Source organism: Oncorhynchus mykiss, chromosome 24 (assembly GCF_057628025.1).
Source record: "Oncorhynchus mykiss isolate SJ-2025 chromosome 24, ASM5762802v1, whole genome shotgun sequence".
NCBI classification, from domain to species: Eukaryota; Metazoa; Chordata; class Actinopteri; order Salmoniformes; family Salmonidae; genus Oncorhynchus; species Oncorhynchus mykiss.
Window position 1 is genome coordinate 41,333,226 of NC_143045.1, and position 20,300 is coordinate 41,353,525.

Below are 20,300 nucleotides of genomic sequence, written 5' to 3' on the forward strand. Positions count from 1 at the left end.
TTTATATCCCCGTCAACTGTTACTTTATTTAGCATAATTCAAAACATGGGCAGCATCACTTCTCATCATTCCCCACGTTGTGTATGTTTGCCATTTGCCTGTATATACACCATGTGTTAATTGTAGATGTATCCAGTGTTTGTTTGTTTTTCCAATGATTATCTGTCTACCCTTACTCTCTAAACTTTGGTGTAACAGTGATTATAATATAAAACACAAATGTGAGTTTTGGATGATATGACCTCGTTCAGGTGCTAACTAAAGGTATTATTTGTTTCCTCTAACTATAGTTATTCGCCATGATTGACATGAAGCCTCCAATATCACGAGCAAAGATGATGTCAGTCACTAAATCAGCAATAAAGGCTATCAAGGTAAGTTAGGCCAACAGAGTAACATGTATATGTGTAAACTGTGTATACTGTAGAAGGAGCACTGTCCTGTTATCTGATAAGTTGAGTGTCTCATTTGAAAATAAAATACGAGTGGAGATATTTTTCTCATGCTAAAATGTGACCATGTCTAATTTCACAACATGACACATTTCATCTTGCCTCTCAGCTATACAAGCATGTAGTCCAGATTGTGGAGAAGTTCATCAAGAAGGTAAGCCATGGGGAAAAACAACCATGGAACTATTATCAAGAGTGGGTCGCTTTGCTTTCAGACAATGCCTATAGCATGTTGCCTATCCGGAGCAGTTTGTGCATATTTTGTGACGTTTTTATTTGTTTTAGTCTTTGACGAAGTTAATATTTCGGCTGTTCGTGCACACATTTTTCTCTGTCTCGCTCTCTCTCTCGCTCTCGGCAAGCCTGACGTTATAGGGAAGCCGAACTCTTACGTCCCTTCATCAGTGATTTGTAGGGATTCTAAAATTGTGTTTTTGTCATTCAATGAGAGACATTTTTCATTCAAATTTATTCACTTGAAATACTGCACAAAACATCCTGGTTGGATGTAAAAACCTTGTGACTAAGATCTCTGCAAAAAAAAGTAAACCAATTACATATATTTTGAGGTGTCTTGGGTTAATTCTGACTTTTTTGAAGAAGTGTACTGGCTACGGCATCTCAAGATGGACAAACGGTACTATTGCTGCTTTTTTTAATGTATTTTTTGCCAGCACGCTCGTTGGGTTTGCCAATCGGAAGGCTTTAGCCCTGGAAACCAAATAATAAAAACTAGAGTTTTTATCCTTTTTATAAAATGGTTATAAAACATTTCAGGTTTTGACCCTTATTGTAATTTGTAGACCAGTGATAAGGTAGAGATACCGATGATGATGATAACATCTGAGCCTTGTTCCTCAAGTGCAAGCCAGAGCTGAAGGTTCCTGGCCTATACGTGGTGGATTCCATTGTCCGACAGTCCCGACACCAGTTTGGAGTGGACAAGGACGTCTATGGACCCAGGTTCCAAAAGAACTTCACCCCGACCTTCCAGAACCTCTATCTCTGTCCACACGATGACAAGGTAGGTTACTACTGTAGCTGTTTTTTTTGGGGGGGGGTTACACCAAGTCAGCGATGCACAGTTTTTGTTCTAGCACTGACACACTAATCGGTAGTTTAGTTGTGGGTGGTTGTGTTCGGTTAGCCGCGCGTGGGTGGTTGTGTTCGGTTAGCCGCGCGTGGGTGGTTGTGTTCGGTTAGCCGCGCGTGGGTGGTTGTGTTCGGTTAGCCGCGCGTGGGTGGTTGTGTTCGGTTAGCCGCGCGTGGGTGGTTGTGTTCGGTTAGCCGCGCGTGGGTGGTTGTGTTCGGTTAGCCGCGCGTGGGTGGTTGTGTTCGGTTAGCCGCGCGTGGGTGGTTGTGTTCGGTTAGCCGCGTGTGGGTGGTTGTGTTCGGTTAGCCGCGCGTGGGTGGTTGTGTTCGGCTAGCCGCGCGTGGGTGGTTGTGTTCGGCTAGCCGCGCGTGGGTGGTTGTGTTCGGCTAGCCGCGCGTGGGTGGTTGTGTTCGGCTAGCCGCGCGTGGGTGGTTGTGTTCGGCTAGCCGCGCGTGGGTGGTTGTGTTCGGCTAGCCGCGCGTGGGTGGTTGTGTTCGGCTAGCCGCGCGTGGGTGGTTGTGTTCGGCTAGCCGCGCGTGGGTGGTTGTGTTCGGCTAGCCGCGCGTGGGTGGTTGTGTTCGGCTAGCCGCGCGTGGGTGGTTGTGTTCGGCTAGCCGCGCGTGGGTGGTTGTGTTCGGCTAGCCGCGCGTGGGTGGTTGTGTTCGGCTAGCCGCGCGTGGGTGGTTGTTGAATCATGGATGATTGAAGCTTTTGGACATCAGCACAATGTTGAGGGAATCCTATTTGAGTCAAGAAAAAGATACTCGTAAGATATACAAAATCTTGCAAAAAGCCTATCCAACTGACAAGCTCTTAGAAAAAATATAAACTATTGGAACCAAGACTTAAATAGAATTGATATTGGCATAAGATGGAGGGAATGTTGAACACGAAAACGTATGTTTAATCCAGTATAAGTTAATGTATAGGATGTATTATACAAGAAACAAAATAAACAAATTCTACAGCACAACGGCAGAGTCTCGTCTAAAGTGTAAAACTACTGATGACTTAATAATTCAGGCTTTCTGGGAAATGTTATGAAGTCCAAACGTTACGGACAGAGTTAGGAAGACTGCTGTCAGAAGTATTACAATGTAAACTTTTAATTTGTCTGTCTGCATATTTCAAGATATGGCGTATGAGGGTGCAGTGAGATACCCAATGGGTTGGACAATATTAGTTTCGTCATAACAGGACCGTCGTGCTCCTTATACAGTTTACACACATACGCGTTGCTTTAATGTTGGCCTAACTTACCTTGATAGCCTTTATTGCTGATTTAGTGACTGACATCTTTGCTCGTGATATTGGAGGCTTCATGTCGTAGGCAATGCCTACTAAAAAAAACATAGCCAGCCAGGCGTCTCCGGTCCGACGGGGCTTTGCTGAAGGAGCTCTGCTTCGGTGGCCTCTGGTATAATAATTGAATACTTTTATTGAGTTTACCGGTTGGAGAAATGTGTTGTCGTATTGTGTAGATAGACACGACTTTACTTTTTTTTTACGACTGAATGTATGAATTCAGTGTTTTTGCTAGTTTTGGATATCACCTAGGTCTATATGATCAGGAAGAGTAAGAACAGTAGATTAGTCTTGTTTTTCTGCAAGTTAACAATTGTCACAATGTTTGTTCTTCAAATTCTGTATTTTATTGAAACAAAAAATGAATCAAATAGCCTACATTATCTTGAAAAATAAATTAAAGGTTTAGTTTGCCCAAGTTTCATTTTTGTTGACTCGCAAAGTTGACCTTTTTCATATAACATGCAAATTTGTTGTTTTTCTAAGTCCACAACCATGCTTAAACCACATCAGAAGACCACTTTTGAGGTCTGGTAAAATCAGATAATTTTTGGATGTAGTTACCCTTTAATTCAAATACACACCTAGCAAGAGGCTGTTTAGTGATGTTTTTGTAGTGAACATGATATGGTAGAGTTTGCAAAACAAATATCCACTTGATTGATTCAAATAATCATGATATCTTTCTGCCAGGTAAGTGTAGTCCACTTTGGAAGTTTTTTGGGAAAGCCTTTCTACCTACCAGAAGACTGTTTTCATTAGCATCATCGCTAACGGCTACGCAAAGAGGTAGTCACACGCACTGCACACACACAGACGCGTGTTCTCGTTGCCTCTTCAGGAAGTTGCAGGAAATACGAATCACTGATGCATTCTGTTCACTTGGTGAAACAATACATGTAGTTGATTCCCTGCTGAGGTCAATACTTCCCATTTTAATGCCTGGATCCCTGGAGGGCCCTAACGACCATATTTTGGACCAGAATGAGTCTCTCCACTACCTGTTGTTCCTGCAGCGATGATTCACCATCTTCATCAAATGTTTTTAGAATAATCTCCAAAAAGCCTTGGTCTATCTGTAGCCTACGCAAAATTAGGGAGTCAAATGAGCAACTCTCACAGATGCCATTTGTTAAGTTACACTGACTAACGAGAGTCACTGAATTTAGCATCGCTGTCTAGCGAGGCCCTGACATCCTAGGAAAGGAAACCTGGGAAATCCTTTGGTTTACTGCCCCGATGTGATACTATGGCCATATAACCACATGGTAATGATTAACGAATAGCAAAGGGATATAAGAGAGACTTTATTCAGTCGGTTTGACATTTTTTTTTTTTTTTTATAAAACTAGTCAACACTTCCTGTTCGGTCGCCAATCAACACACAGTAAATAGTTTACTATACGCCAATCAACACACAGGAAACAGTAAATTACCGCGTGGCTGGTAATATGAAATGGGTGAAAGAAAATAATTAGCATAAGATGTTTGACTCATCATTGCCACTTACATGGGAACATGCAAATTCACCAGCATCATGCTCGCTCCATACTTGGTGTGGGTAGTAGTCGACTAATTACTATTGGGCCAGGTGTGGGTGGTAGTTGACTAATTACTGTTGGGCCAGGTGTGGGTGGGTAGTCGACTAATTACTATTGGGCCAGGTGTGGGTGGGTAGTCGACTAATTACTATTGGGCCAGGTGTGGGTGTTAGTCGACTAATTACTATTGGGCCAGGTGTGGGTGATAGTCGACTAATTACTATTGGGCCAGGTGTTGGTGGTAGTCGACTAATTACTATTGGGCCAGGTGTTGGTGGTAGTCGACTAATTACTATTGGGCCAGGTGTGGGTGGTAGTCGACTTATTACTATTGGGCCAGGTGTGGGTGGTAGTCGACTAATTGAGCTGGTTTCTGATCAACTCAACGGACAACCTAAAGCGTAACTGTAAACTCCTCTTATTGTGGGTTCTTATCTCTGTCTCTCTCTGTCTCTGTCTGTCTGTGCAGAGTAAGATCATCCGTGTTCTCAACCTGTGGCAGAAGAATGCTGTGTTTGAGATGGATGTTGTCCAGCCGCTGTTGGACATGGCTACTGGCTCTTTCGTCCTTGCTCCCTCCCCCCAGGAGGACCTCCAGGCCCAGCCCCCATTCTCCAGTGCCTCTATTGTATCAGCCCAGCACCAGGCCCAGCCCACAGTCTCCATAGCAGCAGCCCAGCCCCCAGTCTCCAGTGCCTTCGTTGCAGCAGCCCAGGCCCAGCCCACAGTCTCCAGTGCCTCTATTGCAGCAGCCCAGCACCAGCCCCCTGTCTCCATAGCAGCAGCCCAGCACCAGCCCCCTGTCTCCATAGCAGCAGCAGCCCAGCACCTGGCCCAGCCCCCTGTCTCCATAGCAGCAGCAGCCCAGCCCCCTGTCTCCATAGCAGCAGCCCTGCCCCAGCTCCCACCACAGCTTCGGAACCCTGAGGCTCTGGCAGCTGTGGCCCAGCTCTTCCAGTCTGGACAGGGACACGAGGTGAGTGAGAGCTAATGAAGGATAAATACATGCTATTCCCTTGCTGGTAGCAACTGATTTGATGGATTGTGTGTAATTTGGCTGTTATCCCCTCCTGTCTGTGTCCAGCTTCAGAAGATGCTTCTGAGGTTCCAGCCAGGGCAGCAGACCACCACTCTGGTTCCCAACACCATGGCGGACGAGACTCGAACTACGGTTCCCAACACCGTGTCTGACCAGACCCACTCACAGAGGGTCCAAGGCCAGCATAACACACACCATCCACTGTTCAACACACACCACACACATCCTGCAGAGCAGAATAACTCACTAGCTAAGGTAATTCACTATTGTACGCAAAGAAAATTTCTGACCAACAGACCATTTTTTTTTTTTTAAGAGGCCTAATCTAACAGGACAGCATTTCTGTGGTTTTCATAAAGCCTCCTTGAAAATGGGTGGTCGGTCACGGATATTAAGTCAACTCTGGTGTGATTTGTTATGGATGTGTCGCTAAATCAAGGTGTTGTGGTTGTTATGGCGGGTTCTGTCTTCAGAAACTCCTGGACCGTTTTGATTACGACGACGAACCAGAAGAAGTGAAGAAAGAGGAATTGGATGCCCTTGTTCCGGGAAACGTTTACGGTGCCCAGTTTCCTGGTCAAACGCCGCCCAACACGGAGCAGCAATTTCAGGGTCATATGATGGGCCAGCCTGGGAGGCAGCAGACACCTGGTGAAGGATACCCTGGTCTGAACAAGGGCTACAGCCAGAGCCAGCACACTGCCCAGCAGAACCAGGACCAGGGAAACCCCAGAGAGAGAGAAGATCCGTCTGGGAGGAGGGATGGGAGGGAGGGGAGGCAGCGCGGCCACGGCAGGAGGTCACGCTCCAGGTCTGGCTCTCGGTAAGAAGCTGGAACCATGGTTGATATTAGTTGTTTTTTTTGTTGAGGACACTTTTTAAAAAAAAACCTGTATACGTTTTCTTTAGGATGAACAGATCCTTTGTAACAGAACCCTGCCCGTCCCCACCTTTTTATCTTGGCTTTTAGTTCATGATTGAACTGTTATTTGAATAAACCTTTCTTGCTTTTATATCCTTTTTTAATTGTTTTTAACCTATTTCAGTTTACTGTGAAGTATGTTGCGATTTTTTTTTTAAATTTATTTTTATAAATACACTTGATCTCTCTCCAGATCTCCCAGGAGAAAGAGATCCAGGTCCAACTCTCGCTCCCGGAAGCCCCGACACTCCTCCCAGCGCTCCGGGTCCCGCTCCAGGGAGAGTCGCTGGAACTCGCCTCGTTCCCGCTCGCAGGAGAGGAAGGAGAGAGAGAAGGACAAAGACCGTAGACAGAAAGGTCTGCCCAGCATCAAGAGCCAGACACTCAGTGGTACGTACTGTCAGATGATACATGAGAGGAGCCGCGTCCCAATGGGTACCCTATTCCCTACTATATTCGACAAGGGCCCCGTATTGAATGTTTCCCTCGTTGTTGTAGTTTGCACCACGACTCTGTGGGTGGGCCAGCTGGACAAGAAGACTTCTCGGCAGGACGTCATGTGTTTACTAGAGGAGTTTGGGCAGATTGACTCCATTAATGTAAGTGCGTATACTTACTGGCACCCTAATCCCTTTGTTATAGTGCACTACTTTTGACCAGGGCCCATCAGGAATAACCAAGGGAGTGCTCTGTATAACTAATGGGGGTGGGGGGGGGGGGTTTCGCCCTGAAAAAATGGTCTAGGAATAACTTAGGTAATACCAACCTGTTCCCTCTCCCCTCCAGATGATCCCTCCTCGCGGATGTGCCTACATAGTGATGGTTCACAGACAGGATGCCTACAGAGCTCTACACAAACTCGGCAGAGGATCCTTCAAGGTCAACCAGAAGGCCATCAAGGTACTTGTTGATTTATTTATGTACGTTAAACCAACTTTTTAAAATGTTATTTAAATTGTATTTTTTGTGGCCAGTTTGTCAAATAACATTCTGATTTACAATGTAGACCTGGTAAATATGGGGCCTCTGGCTCTTTTTAAAAGCAATATTTAAAGAACACCAAGGAGATTGTTCCGTGTTCAAAACTGCAACCAAAACACTTCCATTTGACTTTGCAGTGCTATACATTTTCTTTTTTTTTTTTTTATTGGTTGCTAGGCCGGCAGTGGGAACATTTTTTTATTGGTTGCTAGGCCGGCAGTGGGAACATTTTTTTATTGGTTGCTAGGCCGGCAGTGGGAACATTTTTTTATTGGTTGCTAGGCCGGCAGTGGGAACATTTTTTTTATTGGTTGCTAGGCCGGCAGTGGGAACATTTTTTTATTGGTTGCTAGGCCGCCAGTGGGAACATTTTTTTTATTGGTTGCTAGGCCGCCAGTGGGAACATTTTTTTATTGGTTGCTAGGCCGCCAGTGGGAACATTTTTTTTATTGGTTGCTAGGCCGGCAGTGGGAACATTTTTTTATTGGTTGCTAGGCCGGCAGTGGGAACATTTTTTTATTGGTTGCTAGGCCGGCAGTGGGAACATTTTTTTATTGGTTGCTAGGCCGGCAGTGGGAACATTTTTTTATTGGTTGCTAGGCCGGCAGTGGGAACATTTTTTTATTGGTTGCTAGGCCGGCAGTGGGAACATTTTTTTATTGGTTGCTAGGCCGGCAGTGGGAACATTTTTTTATTGGTTGCTAGGCCGGCAGTGGGAACATTTTTTTATTGGTTGCTAGGCCGGCAGTGGGAACATTTTTTTTATTGGTTGCTAGGCCGCCAGTGGGAACATTTTTTTATTGGTTGCTAGGCCGCCAGTGGGAAAAAAAATGTATTGGTTGCTAGGCCGGCAGTGGGAATATGTTTTTATTGGTTGCTAGGCCGCTAGTGGGAACATTTTTTTATTGGTTGCTAGGCCGCCAGTGGGAAAAAAAATTGCTGGTCAAGTTTTTAGTTTTTGCCTCACAATTTGTTTTTTAAATTTTATTATCAAGATTTATTCAAACAGCAGTGTGTTATGTAAACCGGCTATTCAAGAAGTTTGGTCTGAAGTCGTCGTTGAATCTTTGCGATGCGTATTTCAGTCATCATGCTGTGTTTGAATTAACATTTCTAGAGGTTTTCCCACAAAACCTTCCTGATTTTAAATGTTGACTGTAAAGTAGGCAGAATGACCTGGCAGAATGATATTATGATGATTTTATCAATTGCGTGTCATTTATTTTGTTGTTGTTGCAAACTCTGCCATCACATGTAGCCAACATTGTACAGTAAAAAACACCAATAGCTGCTAGTCTCTTGCTAGGCGAATTAAAGGACAACTACACACCCCCTCAAAAAAAAATCCTGATTGTTACCAGACCTCAAAAGTTGTCTCTTCTGTTGGTGTTGCCATCGCTAGGGCAATGGCCGGCCTGCTCTGCTGGCCATTGGGCAGAGGCCTAATACAAACTTTAAAAAAAAAAATGTGTCTACCATCTGCTGTGGCAGATAAATTCTACTGGTCATTCAGGTTTATTATCAGGTAAAATTATTTTTCCCACAGTAATTATACCAAAAATCATGAGCATGCTTAGTAATGTTTCTAAAACAAGGAATGTATTACAATTAAGACAACTACATTGCTCAATTAAATGTAATATTTTTTTGTCCTGAGTCTTTTAAACCCTCCTAAAGGATCGGACCCCTTTTTTTTCCCAATGACATACCCAAATCTAACTGCCTGTAGCTCAGGACCTGAAGCAAGGATATGCATATTCTTGATGCAGGAGAAAGGCCATAATGTATTATTCCACTTTAGGCAGTGATTATAGCTTTGACTCTTCTTGGGTATGACGCTACAAGCTTGGCACATCTGTATTTGGGGAGTTTCTCCCATTCTTCACTGCAGATCCTCTCAAGCTCTGTCAGGTTGGATGGGGAGCGTCGCTGCACAGCTATTTTCAGGTCTATCCAGAGATGTTGGATCGGGATCAAGTCCGGGCTCTGGTTGGGCCACTGAAGGACATTCAGAGACTTGTCCCAAAGCCACTCCTGCGTTGTCTTAGCTGTGATTTAAAGCTACATAAATTCTGCAGTAGCTGTTTTCAAAGTCTTTCTGTCATTTTGTTTCATATCTGGTAATGCACAAAGAAATATGAATCCTAACGTTATAGCTAACCAACCTCGCACAGAAACACTGCCTGTGAGTGAAGTGCTGTTTTTTTTCTTTGTCATTATGGGATATTGTGTGTAGATTGGGGGGGGGGCGCAATTTAATTCATTTTATAATGACTTGCGTAACTGTGGAAAAAGTCAGGGGATCTGAATGCTTTCCGAATGTAATGGCAGAGACATTTTTTTTTTTAAAACTGTTAAACATTTTCATAATATTTCAGACTTGTTTTTATTGAGTTTTTACCTGAAATTGCACCACCAGCCTGTTTTTATATTCTGAATTGTTTTCAGTAACTTCCGGCTGCACTGAGCCACGTAAAACTACAGAAGCCCATCCCCACCACCTAAAAACATGGTATCAAATGTTGATCCTACAAACCGGAGATGTTTTAACCATTTGTAACATTGTGTGGTGATCTCAGAAGTGGCACCATAGGTCCCAGAGGGGTGGGGGAGAATTTTTTTCCCTTGGGTTTTTCCTGATCTGGTAGTAGGCCAACCAACTTCCGGACCCTAGTTACAAGACTTTGACTGTAATGAATCAGGTTAAAAATAAATTATCGGGCTGTGGTATGTGACTAGATATATATATATATATATATATATTTTTATTTTTTTCTTCTTTGGGTCATATGATGATAAATTAAACTCCTTTCCCCATGAAAACCTTTTTACCCAGAGACAACTGGGATTTTAATCGAACAGGGCTGATCTGGTTCGAAGGAGAGTTCCTCAGATCTTTACATTTCTAATGGAAAAATACTCATACAGTATGTCATCACTGTTATGTTTTGATTAATTTCAGTTGATCTTTTTTGGATTAAAAAGGCCTAGGTAGCTTAGTCACCTGACGTGTGAAATATAAATCGATTTTGATCATTTTCTCAGAAGACAAAACCAGCCTATTTTAGGTAGGGTGTAACTCTTAAACTAAATTGGGATTGTCAACATTTAGGAGGAAAAAAATCCTTAGCTGACTTTTGCGATGTGGAATTGAGCTACTGTGGCAGTAGAGGTGCAATGGGAGGCACGGTGAGACCCAACCCTGAACCTGAGCCACCGTGAGACTCAACCACCATACGTGGCACGACAGATTGTTGGACGTCAATGAGGTTCAGGTTTGGGTCTCACGGTGGTTCAGGTTTGGGTCTCACGGTGGCTCAGGTTCAGGGTTGGGTCTCACGGTGGTTCAGGGTTGGGTCTCACGGTGGCTCAGGTTCAGGGTTGGGTTTCACGGTGGCTCAGGTTCAGGGTTGGGTTTCACGGTGGAGCAGGTTCAGGGTTGGGTTTCACGGTGGCTCAGGTTCAGGGTTGGGTTTCACGGTGGCTCAGGTTCAGGGTTGGGTCTCACGGTGGCTCAGGTTCAGGGTCTCACCGTGCCTCCCATTGCACCTCTACTGCCACAGTAGCTCAATTCCACCTTGCAAAAGTGCGCATCTCACCACCTTCTCAAAGCATTGCAATACAGGACTTCGCTACTGTCACTTCCCTGGTCCACTCTGCCATTTTGTAACGACCCATCACATTGATGAGAAGTGGGACAGGAAGTTCCATGTACTACTGACAATAGAGGAGAGGCACGCAGCAGAAACCCTAAAACGGCATTAACTACCATTTGTTTCTGAGATATTGGGGGGGGGGGGGGGGGTACAAGGTGAGCACCTTGTAGGGTTTCCACTAGGGTTTCCACAGTAGGGTTTCCACTAGATAGCACAACCACAAAGTCAAAATTGACTATATCGTAAATATGCACGAAAACAAACATTTTGTGTTTTTGGTGTTCATTTGGGTTAGGCATAAGGTTAGCGGTGTGGTTAGGTTTAACCCCTTAAGGTAAATGTCTAATTAGCATAATACCCCCCTTTTTTTTACATCCAAATCTGTCAGTTTATGTTAAATATATATATATAATATATATATATATTTTTTTGCATTGGATGTGTCTCAAACCACCACATTCACCTAAACTCAGCAAAAAAGCAAAATGTCCTCTTTGTCAACTGTGCTTATTTTCAGCGAACTTTACTTGTTAGTATTTGTATGAACATAAGATTCAACAACTGAGACAAACCTAACAAGTTCCACAGACATGTGACTAAACAGAAATGGAATAATGTGTCCTTGAACAAAAGGGGGGTGGGGGGTCAAAATCAAAAGTAAGTCGGTATCTGGTGTGGTCACCAGCTGCATTAAGTACTACAGTGCAGTTGTAAATGAGAACTTGTTGTCAACTTGCCTACCTGGTTAAATAAAGGTCAAATAAAATCTCCTCATGGACTGTACCAGATTTGCCAGTTCTTGCTGTGAGATGTTACCCCACTCTTCCACCAAGGCACCTGCAAGTTTCCGGACATTTCTGGGGGGAATGGCCCTAGCCCTCCGATCCAACAGGTCCCAGACGTGCTCAATGGGATTGAGGTCCGGTCCCTTCGCTGGACATGGCAGGACACTGGCATTCCTGTCTTGCAGGAAATCACGCGCAGTATGGCTGGGTGACATTGTCATGCTGGAGGGTCATGTCAGGATGAGCGTGCAGGAAGGGTACTTCATGAGGGAGGAGGATGTCTTCCCTGTAACGCACAGCGTTGGGATTGCCTGCAATGACAGCAAGCTCAGTCCGATGATGCTGTGATACACCGCCCCAGACCATGACGGACCCTCCACCTCCAAATCGACCCTCCACCTCCAAACCACATTTTTTTTTGTTGCTGGGTTTATTATTTATTTCAACTTTATTTAACCTGGCTAAGATAAAGCAAAGCAGTGCGACAGAAACAACAGAGATACACATGGAATAAACAAACGTACAGTCAATAACGCAATACAAAATCTATATACAGTGTGTGCAAATGGAGGTTATGGCAATAAATAGGCCATAGTAGTGAAGTAATTACAATTTAGCAAATTAACACTGGAGTGATAGATGAGCAGATGAGGATATCCACATAGTCGGAACCTTCCAGAGTAGTGATGCTAGTCGGGCGGGCGGGTGCGGGCAGCGATCGGTTGAAGAGCATGCGTTTAGTTTTACTAGCATTTTAAGAGCAGTTGAAGGCCACGGAAGGAGTGTTGTATGGTGTTGAAGCTAATTTTGAGGTTAGTTAACACAGTGTCCAAAGAAGTGCCAGATGTATACAGAATGGTGTCGTCTTCATGAAGGTGGATCAGAGAATCACCTGCAGCAAGAGAGTCGTCATTGATATATACAGAGAAAAGAGTCGGCCCGAGAATTGAACCCTGTGGCACCCCCCATAGAGACTGCCAGAGGTCCGGACAACAGGCCCTCAGAGGTCAGTGTGTCAAATCGATCTCAGAAGTAGTTAGTGAAACAGGCGAGGCAGTCATTAGAGAAACCAAGGCTGATGAGTCTGCTGATGAGAATACAGTGATTGACAGAGTCGAAAGCCTAGGCCAGGTCGATGAAGACGGCTGCACAGTCCTGTCTTTAATTTATGGCGGTTATGATATCGTTTAGGACCTTGAGCATGGCTGAGGTGCACCCGTGACCAGCTCGGAAACCGGATAGCACAGCGGAGAAGGAACGGTGGGATTTGAAATGGTCGGTGATCTGTTTTGTTCACTTGGCTTTTGAAGACTTTAGAAGGGCAGGGCAGGATGGATATAGGTCTGTAACAGTTTGGGTCTAGAGGCAGGGCAGGATAAATATAGGTCTGTAACAGTTTGGGTCTAGAGGCAGGGCAGGATGGATATAGGTCTGTAACAGTTTGGGTCTAGAGGCAGGGCAGGATGGATATAGGTCTGTAACAGTTTGGGTCTAGAGGCAGGGCAGGATGGATATAGGTCTGTAACAGTTTGGGTAATAGAGGCAGGGCAGGATGGATATGGATCTGTAACAGTTTGGGTAATAGAGGCAGGGCAGGATGGATATAGGTCTGTAACAGTTTGGGTAATAGAGGCAGGGCAGGATGGGTATAGGTCTGTAACAGTTTGGGCAAAGAGTGTCACGCCCTTTGAAGAGGGGGATGACTGCGGCAGCTTTCCAATCTTTAGGAATCTCAGAAGATACGAAAGAGAGGTTGAACAGACTAGTAATAGGGGTTGCAACAATGGCGGTGGATCATTTTAGGAAAAGAGGGTCCAGGTTGTTTAGCCCAGCTGATTTTGTAGGGATTCAGATTTTGCAGCTCTTTCAGGACATCTGCTGTCTGGATTTGGGTGAAGGAGAAGCGGGGGAGGCTTGGGCGAGTTGCTGCGGGGGGTGTGGAGCTGTTGATCGGGGTTGGGGTAGCCAGGTGGAAAGCATGGCCAGCTGTAGAGAAATGCTTATTAAATCCACGATAATCGAGAATTTCATCAGTGGTGACAGTGTTTCCTAGCCTCAGTGCAGTGGGCAACTGGGAGGAGGTGCTCTTATTCTCCATGGACTTTAGTGTCCCAAAACCTTTTGGAATTTAGTGCCGCAGGATGCAAATTTCTGTTTGAAAAAGCTAGCCTTTGCTTCCCTAACTGCCTGTGTGTATTGGTTCTGGACTTCCCTGAAAAGTTGTATATTGAGGTGATTATTTGATGATAGTGCAGTCCGCCACAGGATGTTTTTGTGCTGGTCGAGGGCAGTCAAGTCTGGGGTGAACCAAGGGCTATATCTGTTCTTAGTTCTACATTTTTTGATAGGGGCATGCTTATTTAAGATGGTGAGGAAAGCACTTTTTTTAAAGAACATCCAGGCATCCTCTACTGACGGGATGAGGTCAATATCCTTCCAGGATACCCGGGCCAGGTCGAGGGGGGAAAAAAAAAAGGCCTGTTCGCAGAAGTGTTTTAGGGAGGGTTTGACAGTGATGCTCACATGAATGTCATGTTCCTTGTCACTTAAAAACAATTTCAATTTAGTTGCTCGTAGAGTAACGGTATAATGCAAATGTAACTAGACAAGTCTTTTGTCATTTTTAGAACTAAACCTGCCTTGCGCTGCTTTGTAACATATTTTGCTTAGTTATTTCGGTGGGCTAGCCCCTGCTGTCAGCAAGGTATTCCCATAGGTCGCTTCTGGAGCCAGTTTTGTCAACGAGCTGCGGGTGTGGACGCATTATGTTTTCCCTTAGAAGCCATGCTGTCTGCATTTTTCTCTCCCATGTTTGCTTCTCAAAAGTGTCTCTTGCTTTGTCAGCTGCATGCATGAGCATAAGTAGCTTGGCTAGAATACTGCTGCCCCCTTGAGAAGACGAGTAGCCTGGCTAGAATACTGCTGCCCCCTTGAGAAGCCAAGTAGCCTGGCTAGCTTACTGCTGCCCCCTTGAGAAGCCAAGTAGCCTGGCTAGAATACTGCTGCCCCCATGAGAAGACGAGTAGCCTGGCTAGAATACTGCTGCCCCCTTGAGAAGCCAAGTAGCCTGGCTAGAATACTGCCTCCCCCTTGAGAAGCCGAGTAGCCTGGCTAGAATACTGCCGCCCCCTTGAGAAGACGAGTAGCCTGGCTAGAATACTGCTGCCCCCTTGAGAAGCCAAGTAGCCTGGCTAGAATACTGCTGCCCCCTTGAGAAGACGAGTAGCCTGGCTAGAATACTGCTGCCCCCCGAGAAGATTCAGACAAATGAGCAGACAGACTCGACCCTCTCAATCCGTATATGACGTGAGACACATTTGACGGAAGTACTGAAAGTAACAACTTCTAGTACCCAACAGTTTTTCATATTCTCCTATCGAACAAGTACCAACGTTTATGGTATACCATGCAACACAAACGGCAGCACATAAAAAGTTATTGAAAACACTTTATGCTTAGTTTAAGTAAAATATTGTATTTGTGTGTAGATTGCGTGGGCCTTGAACAAGGGTATAAAGGCGACCCATAAGAAGTTCTGGGACGTGGAGCGAGGCGTCACCTACATCCCCTGGAGCAAGGTGAAGATAGAGGAGCTGGAGGGCTACAGGGAGGGAGGCATGCTGGACGCAGACACACTCTGTCCAGGTAAACATCTGACTCTGCCATCTTCTGTCTTCTACAACTGTCCCGCTTTGGGCGAATCTCAATTGTCTTCTTTGATTCCTCACTTCCGCTTTCCTCGACCTCCTCAAAATACATCGGAGAAGAAGAATATTTTTTGGGGGGGGGGGCTCCTCCCCCTCAGACCTTCTCCTCCAATGCACTTTGAGACGGTGAGGAAAGCGGATGTGAGGAATCAAGGAAGACAATTGAGATTCACCCTTTGTCTAGATGTGGAATAACTAGGGTGATAACCTGTCCTTTAACAAGGGATAATACGACAGTTTTTCCTATTTAGGACAAGTGGTCTGGGTATAAGTATTTGACACAGAGCTAGGTTATACAGTGGGGGGAACAAATATGATACACTGCCGATTTTTGAAGGTTTTCCTACTTACAAAGCATGTAGAGGTCTGTACTTTTTTAAAATCATAGGTACACTTCAACTGTGAGAGACGGAATCTAAAAGAAAAATCCAGAAAATCACATTGTATGATTTTTAAGTAATTAATTTTCATTTTATTGCATGACATAAGTATTTGATACATCAGAAAAGCAGAACTTAATATTTGGTGCAGAAACCTTTGTTTGCAATTACAGAGATCATACTTTTCCTGTAGTTCTTGACCAGGTTTGCACACACTGCAGCAGGGATTTTGGCCCACTCCTCCATACAGACCTTCTCCAGATCCTTCAGGTTTCGGGGCTGTTGCTGGGCAATTAGTTGCCCTGGCTGTGTGTTTAGGGTCGTTGTCATGCTGGAAGACCCAGCCACGACCCATCTTCAATGCTCTTACTGATGGAAGGAGGTTGTTGGCCAAGCTCTCGCGATACATGGCCCCATCCATCCTCCCCTCAATACTGTGCAGTCGTCCTGTCCCCTTTGCAGAAAAGCATCCCCAAAGAATGATGTTTCCACCTCCATGCTTCATGGTTGGGATGGTGTTCTTGGGGTTGTACTCGTCCTTCTTCTTCTTCCTCCAAATACGGCGAGTGGAGTTTAGACCAAAAAGCTCTATTTTTGGCTCATCAGACCACATGACCTTCTCCCATTCCTCCTCTGGATCATCCAGATGGTCATTGGCAAACTTCAGATGGGCCTGGACATGCGCTTGCGTGAGCAGGGCGACCTTGAGTGCGCTGCAGGATTTTAATCCATAATGGCGTAGTGTGTTACTAAGGGTTTTCTTTGAGACTGTGGTCCCAGCTCTCTTCAGGTCATTGACCAGGTCCTGCTGTGTAGTTCTGGGCTGATCCCTCACCTTTCTCATGATCATTGATGCCCCATGAGGTGAGATCTTGCATGGAGCCCCAGACCGAGGGTGATTGACCGTCATCTTGAACTTCTTCCATTTTCTAATAATTGCGCCAACAGTTGTTGCCTTCTCACCAAGCTGATTGCCTATTGTCCTGTAGCCCATCCCAGCCTTGTGCAGGTCTACAATTTAACCCTGATGTCCTTACACAGTTCTCTGGTCTTGGCCATTGTGGAGAGGTTGGAGTCTGTTTGGTTGAGTGTGTAGACAGGTGTCTTTTATACAGGTAACAAGTTCAAACAGGTGCAGTTAATACAGGTAATGAGTGGAGAACAGGAGGGCTTCTTAAAGAAAAATTAACAGGTCTGTGAGAGCTGGATTTCTTACTGGTTGGTAGGTGATCAAATACTTATGTCGTGCAATAAAATGAATTACATACAAATAATTTTTGTTTTAGATTCCGTATCTCACAGTTGAAGTGTACCTATGATCAAAATGACAGACCTCTACATGCTTTGTAAGTAGGAAAACATGCAAAATAGGCAGTGTATCAAATACTTGTTCTCCCCACTGTATCTATCTGTACGTTGCTGGTGTCGCCGACGTCTGTATTGTCCCTGATTTTTGTTTGATTGGTCTGTTCTTCAGAATGGGGAGATGACGTGAAGGAGCTGACTAAACCAGGAGGACTGAACAACGGAGGAGGAGCGGATGCCATGGAAACCGAGGGAGCTGCCACCGCCCACGTACAGGTAACACCCGCTACAGGGGAGACGATGAAACGCACCACAGACAGCCGGGTCCCAATGAAACACACCACAGACAGCAGGGTCCCAATGAAACACACCACAGACAGCAGGGTCCCAATGAAACACACCACAGACAGCAGGGTCCCAATGAAACACACCACAGACTGCAGGGTCCCAATGAAAAACACCACAGACAGCAGGGACCCAATGAAACACACCACAGAGTGCAGGGTCCCAATGAAACACACCACAGACAGCAGGGACCCAATGAAACACAGCACAGAGTGCAGGGTCCCAATGAAACACACCACAGAGTGCAGGGTCCCAATGAAACACACCACAGAGTGCAGGGTCCCAATGAAACACACCACAGACAGCAGGGTCCCAATGAAACACACCACAGAGTGCAGGGTCCCAATAAAACACAGCAGGGTCCCAATGAAACACACCACAGACAGCAGGGACCCAATGAAACACACCACAGAGTGCAGGGTCCCAATTAAACACACCACAGAGTGCAGGGTCCCAATGAAACACAGCAGGGTCCCAATGAAACACACCACAGAGTGCAGGGTCCCAATGAAACACAGCAGGGTCCCAATGAAACACACCACAGACAGCAGGGTCCCAATGAAACACACCACAGACAGCAGGGTCCCAATGAAACACACCACAGACTGCAGGGTCCCAATGAAACACACCACAGACAGCAGGGTCCCAATGAAACACACCACAGAGTGCAGGGTCCCAATGAAACACAGCAGGGTCCCAATGAAACACACCACAGACAGCACCACAGACAGCAGGGACCCAATGAAACACACCACAGACGGCACCACAGACAGCAGGGACCCAATGAAACACACCACAGACTGCAGGGTCCCAATGAAACACAGCAGGGTCCCAATGAAACACACCACAGACAGCAGGGTCCCAATGAAACACACCACCAACAGCAGGGTCCCAATGAAACACACCACAGACTGCAGGGTCCCAATGAAACGCACCACAGACAGCAGGGTCCCAATGAAACACACCACAGACAGCAGGGTCCCAATGAAACACAGCAGGGTCCCAATGAAACACACCACAGACAGCACCACAGACAGCAGGGTCCCAATAAAACGCACCACAGACAGCAGGGTCCCAATGAAACACACCACAGACAGCAGGGTCCCAATGAAACACACCACAGACAGCAGGGTCCCAATGAAACGCACCACAGACAGCAGGGTCCCAATGAAACACACCACAGACAGCAGGGTCCCAATGAAACACACCACCAACAGCAGGGTCCCAATGAAACACACCACAGACTGCAGGGTCCCAATGAAACGCACCACAGACAGCAGGGTCCCAATGAAACACACCACAGACAGCAGGGTCCCAATGAAACACAGCAGGGTCCCAATGAAACACACCACAGACAGCACCACAGACAGCAGGGTCCCAATAAAACGCACCACAGACAGCAGGGTCCCAATGAAACACACCACAGACAGCAGGGTCCCAATGAAACACACCACAGACAGCAGGGTCCCAATGAAACGCACCACAGACAGCAGGGACCCAATGAAACACACCATTCTGTGTGTTCTACCTCACCATCTCATAGGAAACAGACTTTTATCCAGAGGTTTTGTGCCTTGGTTGTCTGTTTTTATTGTTTTGTTTTGTTTTTAGCTGTTATTAAAAATTGCAGGTTTTATAAGTATTCGTAAGCAAACACTTTTCCTCAAAATGCAACAAAGTATCTTTGTGAATAAGTGGACCAATAAAAAAATAAATATATAATGATTTAGTAGTTTCATGGGTAACTAGTATTTGAAAAGTATTCACTCACCTCAGTACATCACCTATATTAAAAACTAAGGTCCCATATTGAAAGGCTGTTGTATAGCTTTCCTCCAGTAGTAAGTCTGAATGCAAGGATCCAGTTTCTGCCTATACACGATGCCTTTTACAGGGTTTCACAGTTTCTCACCAATAAATGGAAGGCAAATTCGTTCTTTAGTTTACTTGTCTTTTTCACTTTTGTCTCATCAGAAAGGTACCTTTCCTGATAGTAAGATATTAGGGACGGTCACATCGGTCGTTGATGCAGATGGACAACAGTTTTTTTGCATTAAAATAACTTTTTTTTTTTAAAGCCGATATGAGTTTCCTGCTGGTACCACCTGGTGGGTTTCTATCTCTGTTCTAAATGTTTCACCTTCTTCCTGCATTTGCTTCAATATCAAGTCTTTGATTTATTTATTTATGCCTGTTCATAGTCCCTATGCCTTACATGAGGGGGGGGGGGGGACCCTTGACTGATTGGTTTGAATAGAATGGCATCCAGAAACGGAGGACGGGTGAGTGCCCTCACCTCATGTCTGAATGCACCATTCTGGAACGTGTAGGCTGAGAGAGTGCAGACGTCTGCACTAAGTCCACAAAGTTTGCATATTCTAACTTATCATGACCGAGGCAGAATCATGACCGAGGCAGAATGATCTACGCAATCATGAATGTAATTTAAATAACTGAACATTTGACTCAACCCAGAAGTGGCACATTTTCTTTAATATGACTTCATGTTATTTATTCAAAAGACATTAGCAAACAGACTGCCGCTGTTAAGTGCATCGTGGATATACATTTGATTTAACCCTTATTTTACCAGGTAAATAGGTTGTACCAGAGACTTGTGTTTCTCAAGGCAGATCCGGGTTGTACTGGTACGGACAATTGTGCTTGAAACTGCTTTCCCAGTTCATACACATGAACACACATGAACACATAATCCTGAAAAATGTGGCGCAACACAGGCTTATGACTGTCTTCAGGCCTAAAACAACATTTTTGTCTACCAGCCACTC

General features: G+C 45.2%; 1 protein-coding gene across 3 annotated transcripts in view; it reads left to right on the forward strand.

The window, feature by feature from the left end:
* The window catches only part of LOC110503265 (SR-related and CTD-associated factor 4), a 45,604-nt gene that overhangs the window by 994 nt on the left and 24,310 nt on the right, over positions 1-20,300 (forward strand). The window contains exons 2-13 of one of the 3 annotated variants that reach the window (XM_090218982.1): positions 291-374; positions 562-606; positions 1,315-1,476; positions 4,861-5,367; positions 5,476-5,525; positions 5,562-5,685; positions 5,904-6,253; positions 6,546-6,742; positions 6,851-6,951; positions 7,139-7,252; positions 15,263-15,419; positions 17,339-19,452. In XM_090218982.1, the coding sequence (XP_090075108.1) occupies positions 291-374; positions 562-606; positions 1,315-1,476; positions 4,861-5,367; positions 5,476-5,525; positions 5,562-5,685; positions 5,904-6,253; positions 6,546-6,742; positions 6,851-6,951; positions 7,139-7,252; positions 15,263-15,419; positions 17,339-19,122 (3,675 nt within the window). In that variant the 3' untranslated portion in view covers positions 19,123-19,452. Of the gene's footprint in view, positions 1-290; positions 375-561; positions 607-1,314; positions 1,477-4,860; positions 5,368-5,475; positions 5,686-5,903; positions 6,254-6,545; positions 6,743-6,850; positions 6,952-7,138; positions 7,253-15,262; positions 15,420-17,338; positions 19,453-20,300 lie in introns of those variants that run through there. The other 2 variants (XM_036961317.2, XM_036961319.2) reach the window with 2 other exon arrangements.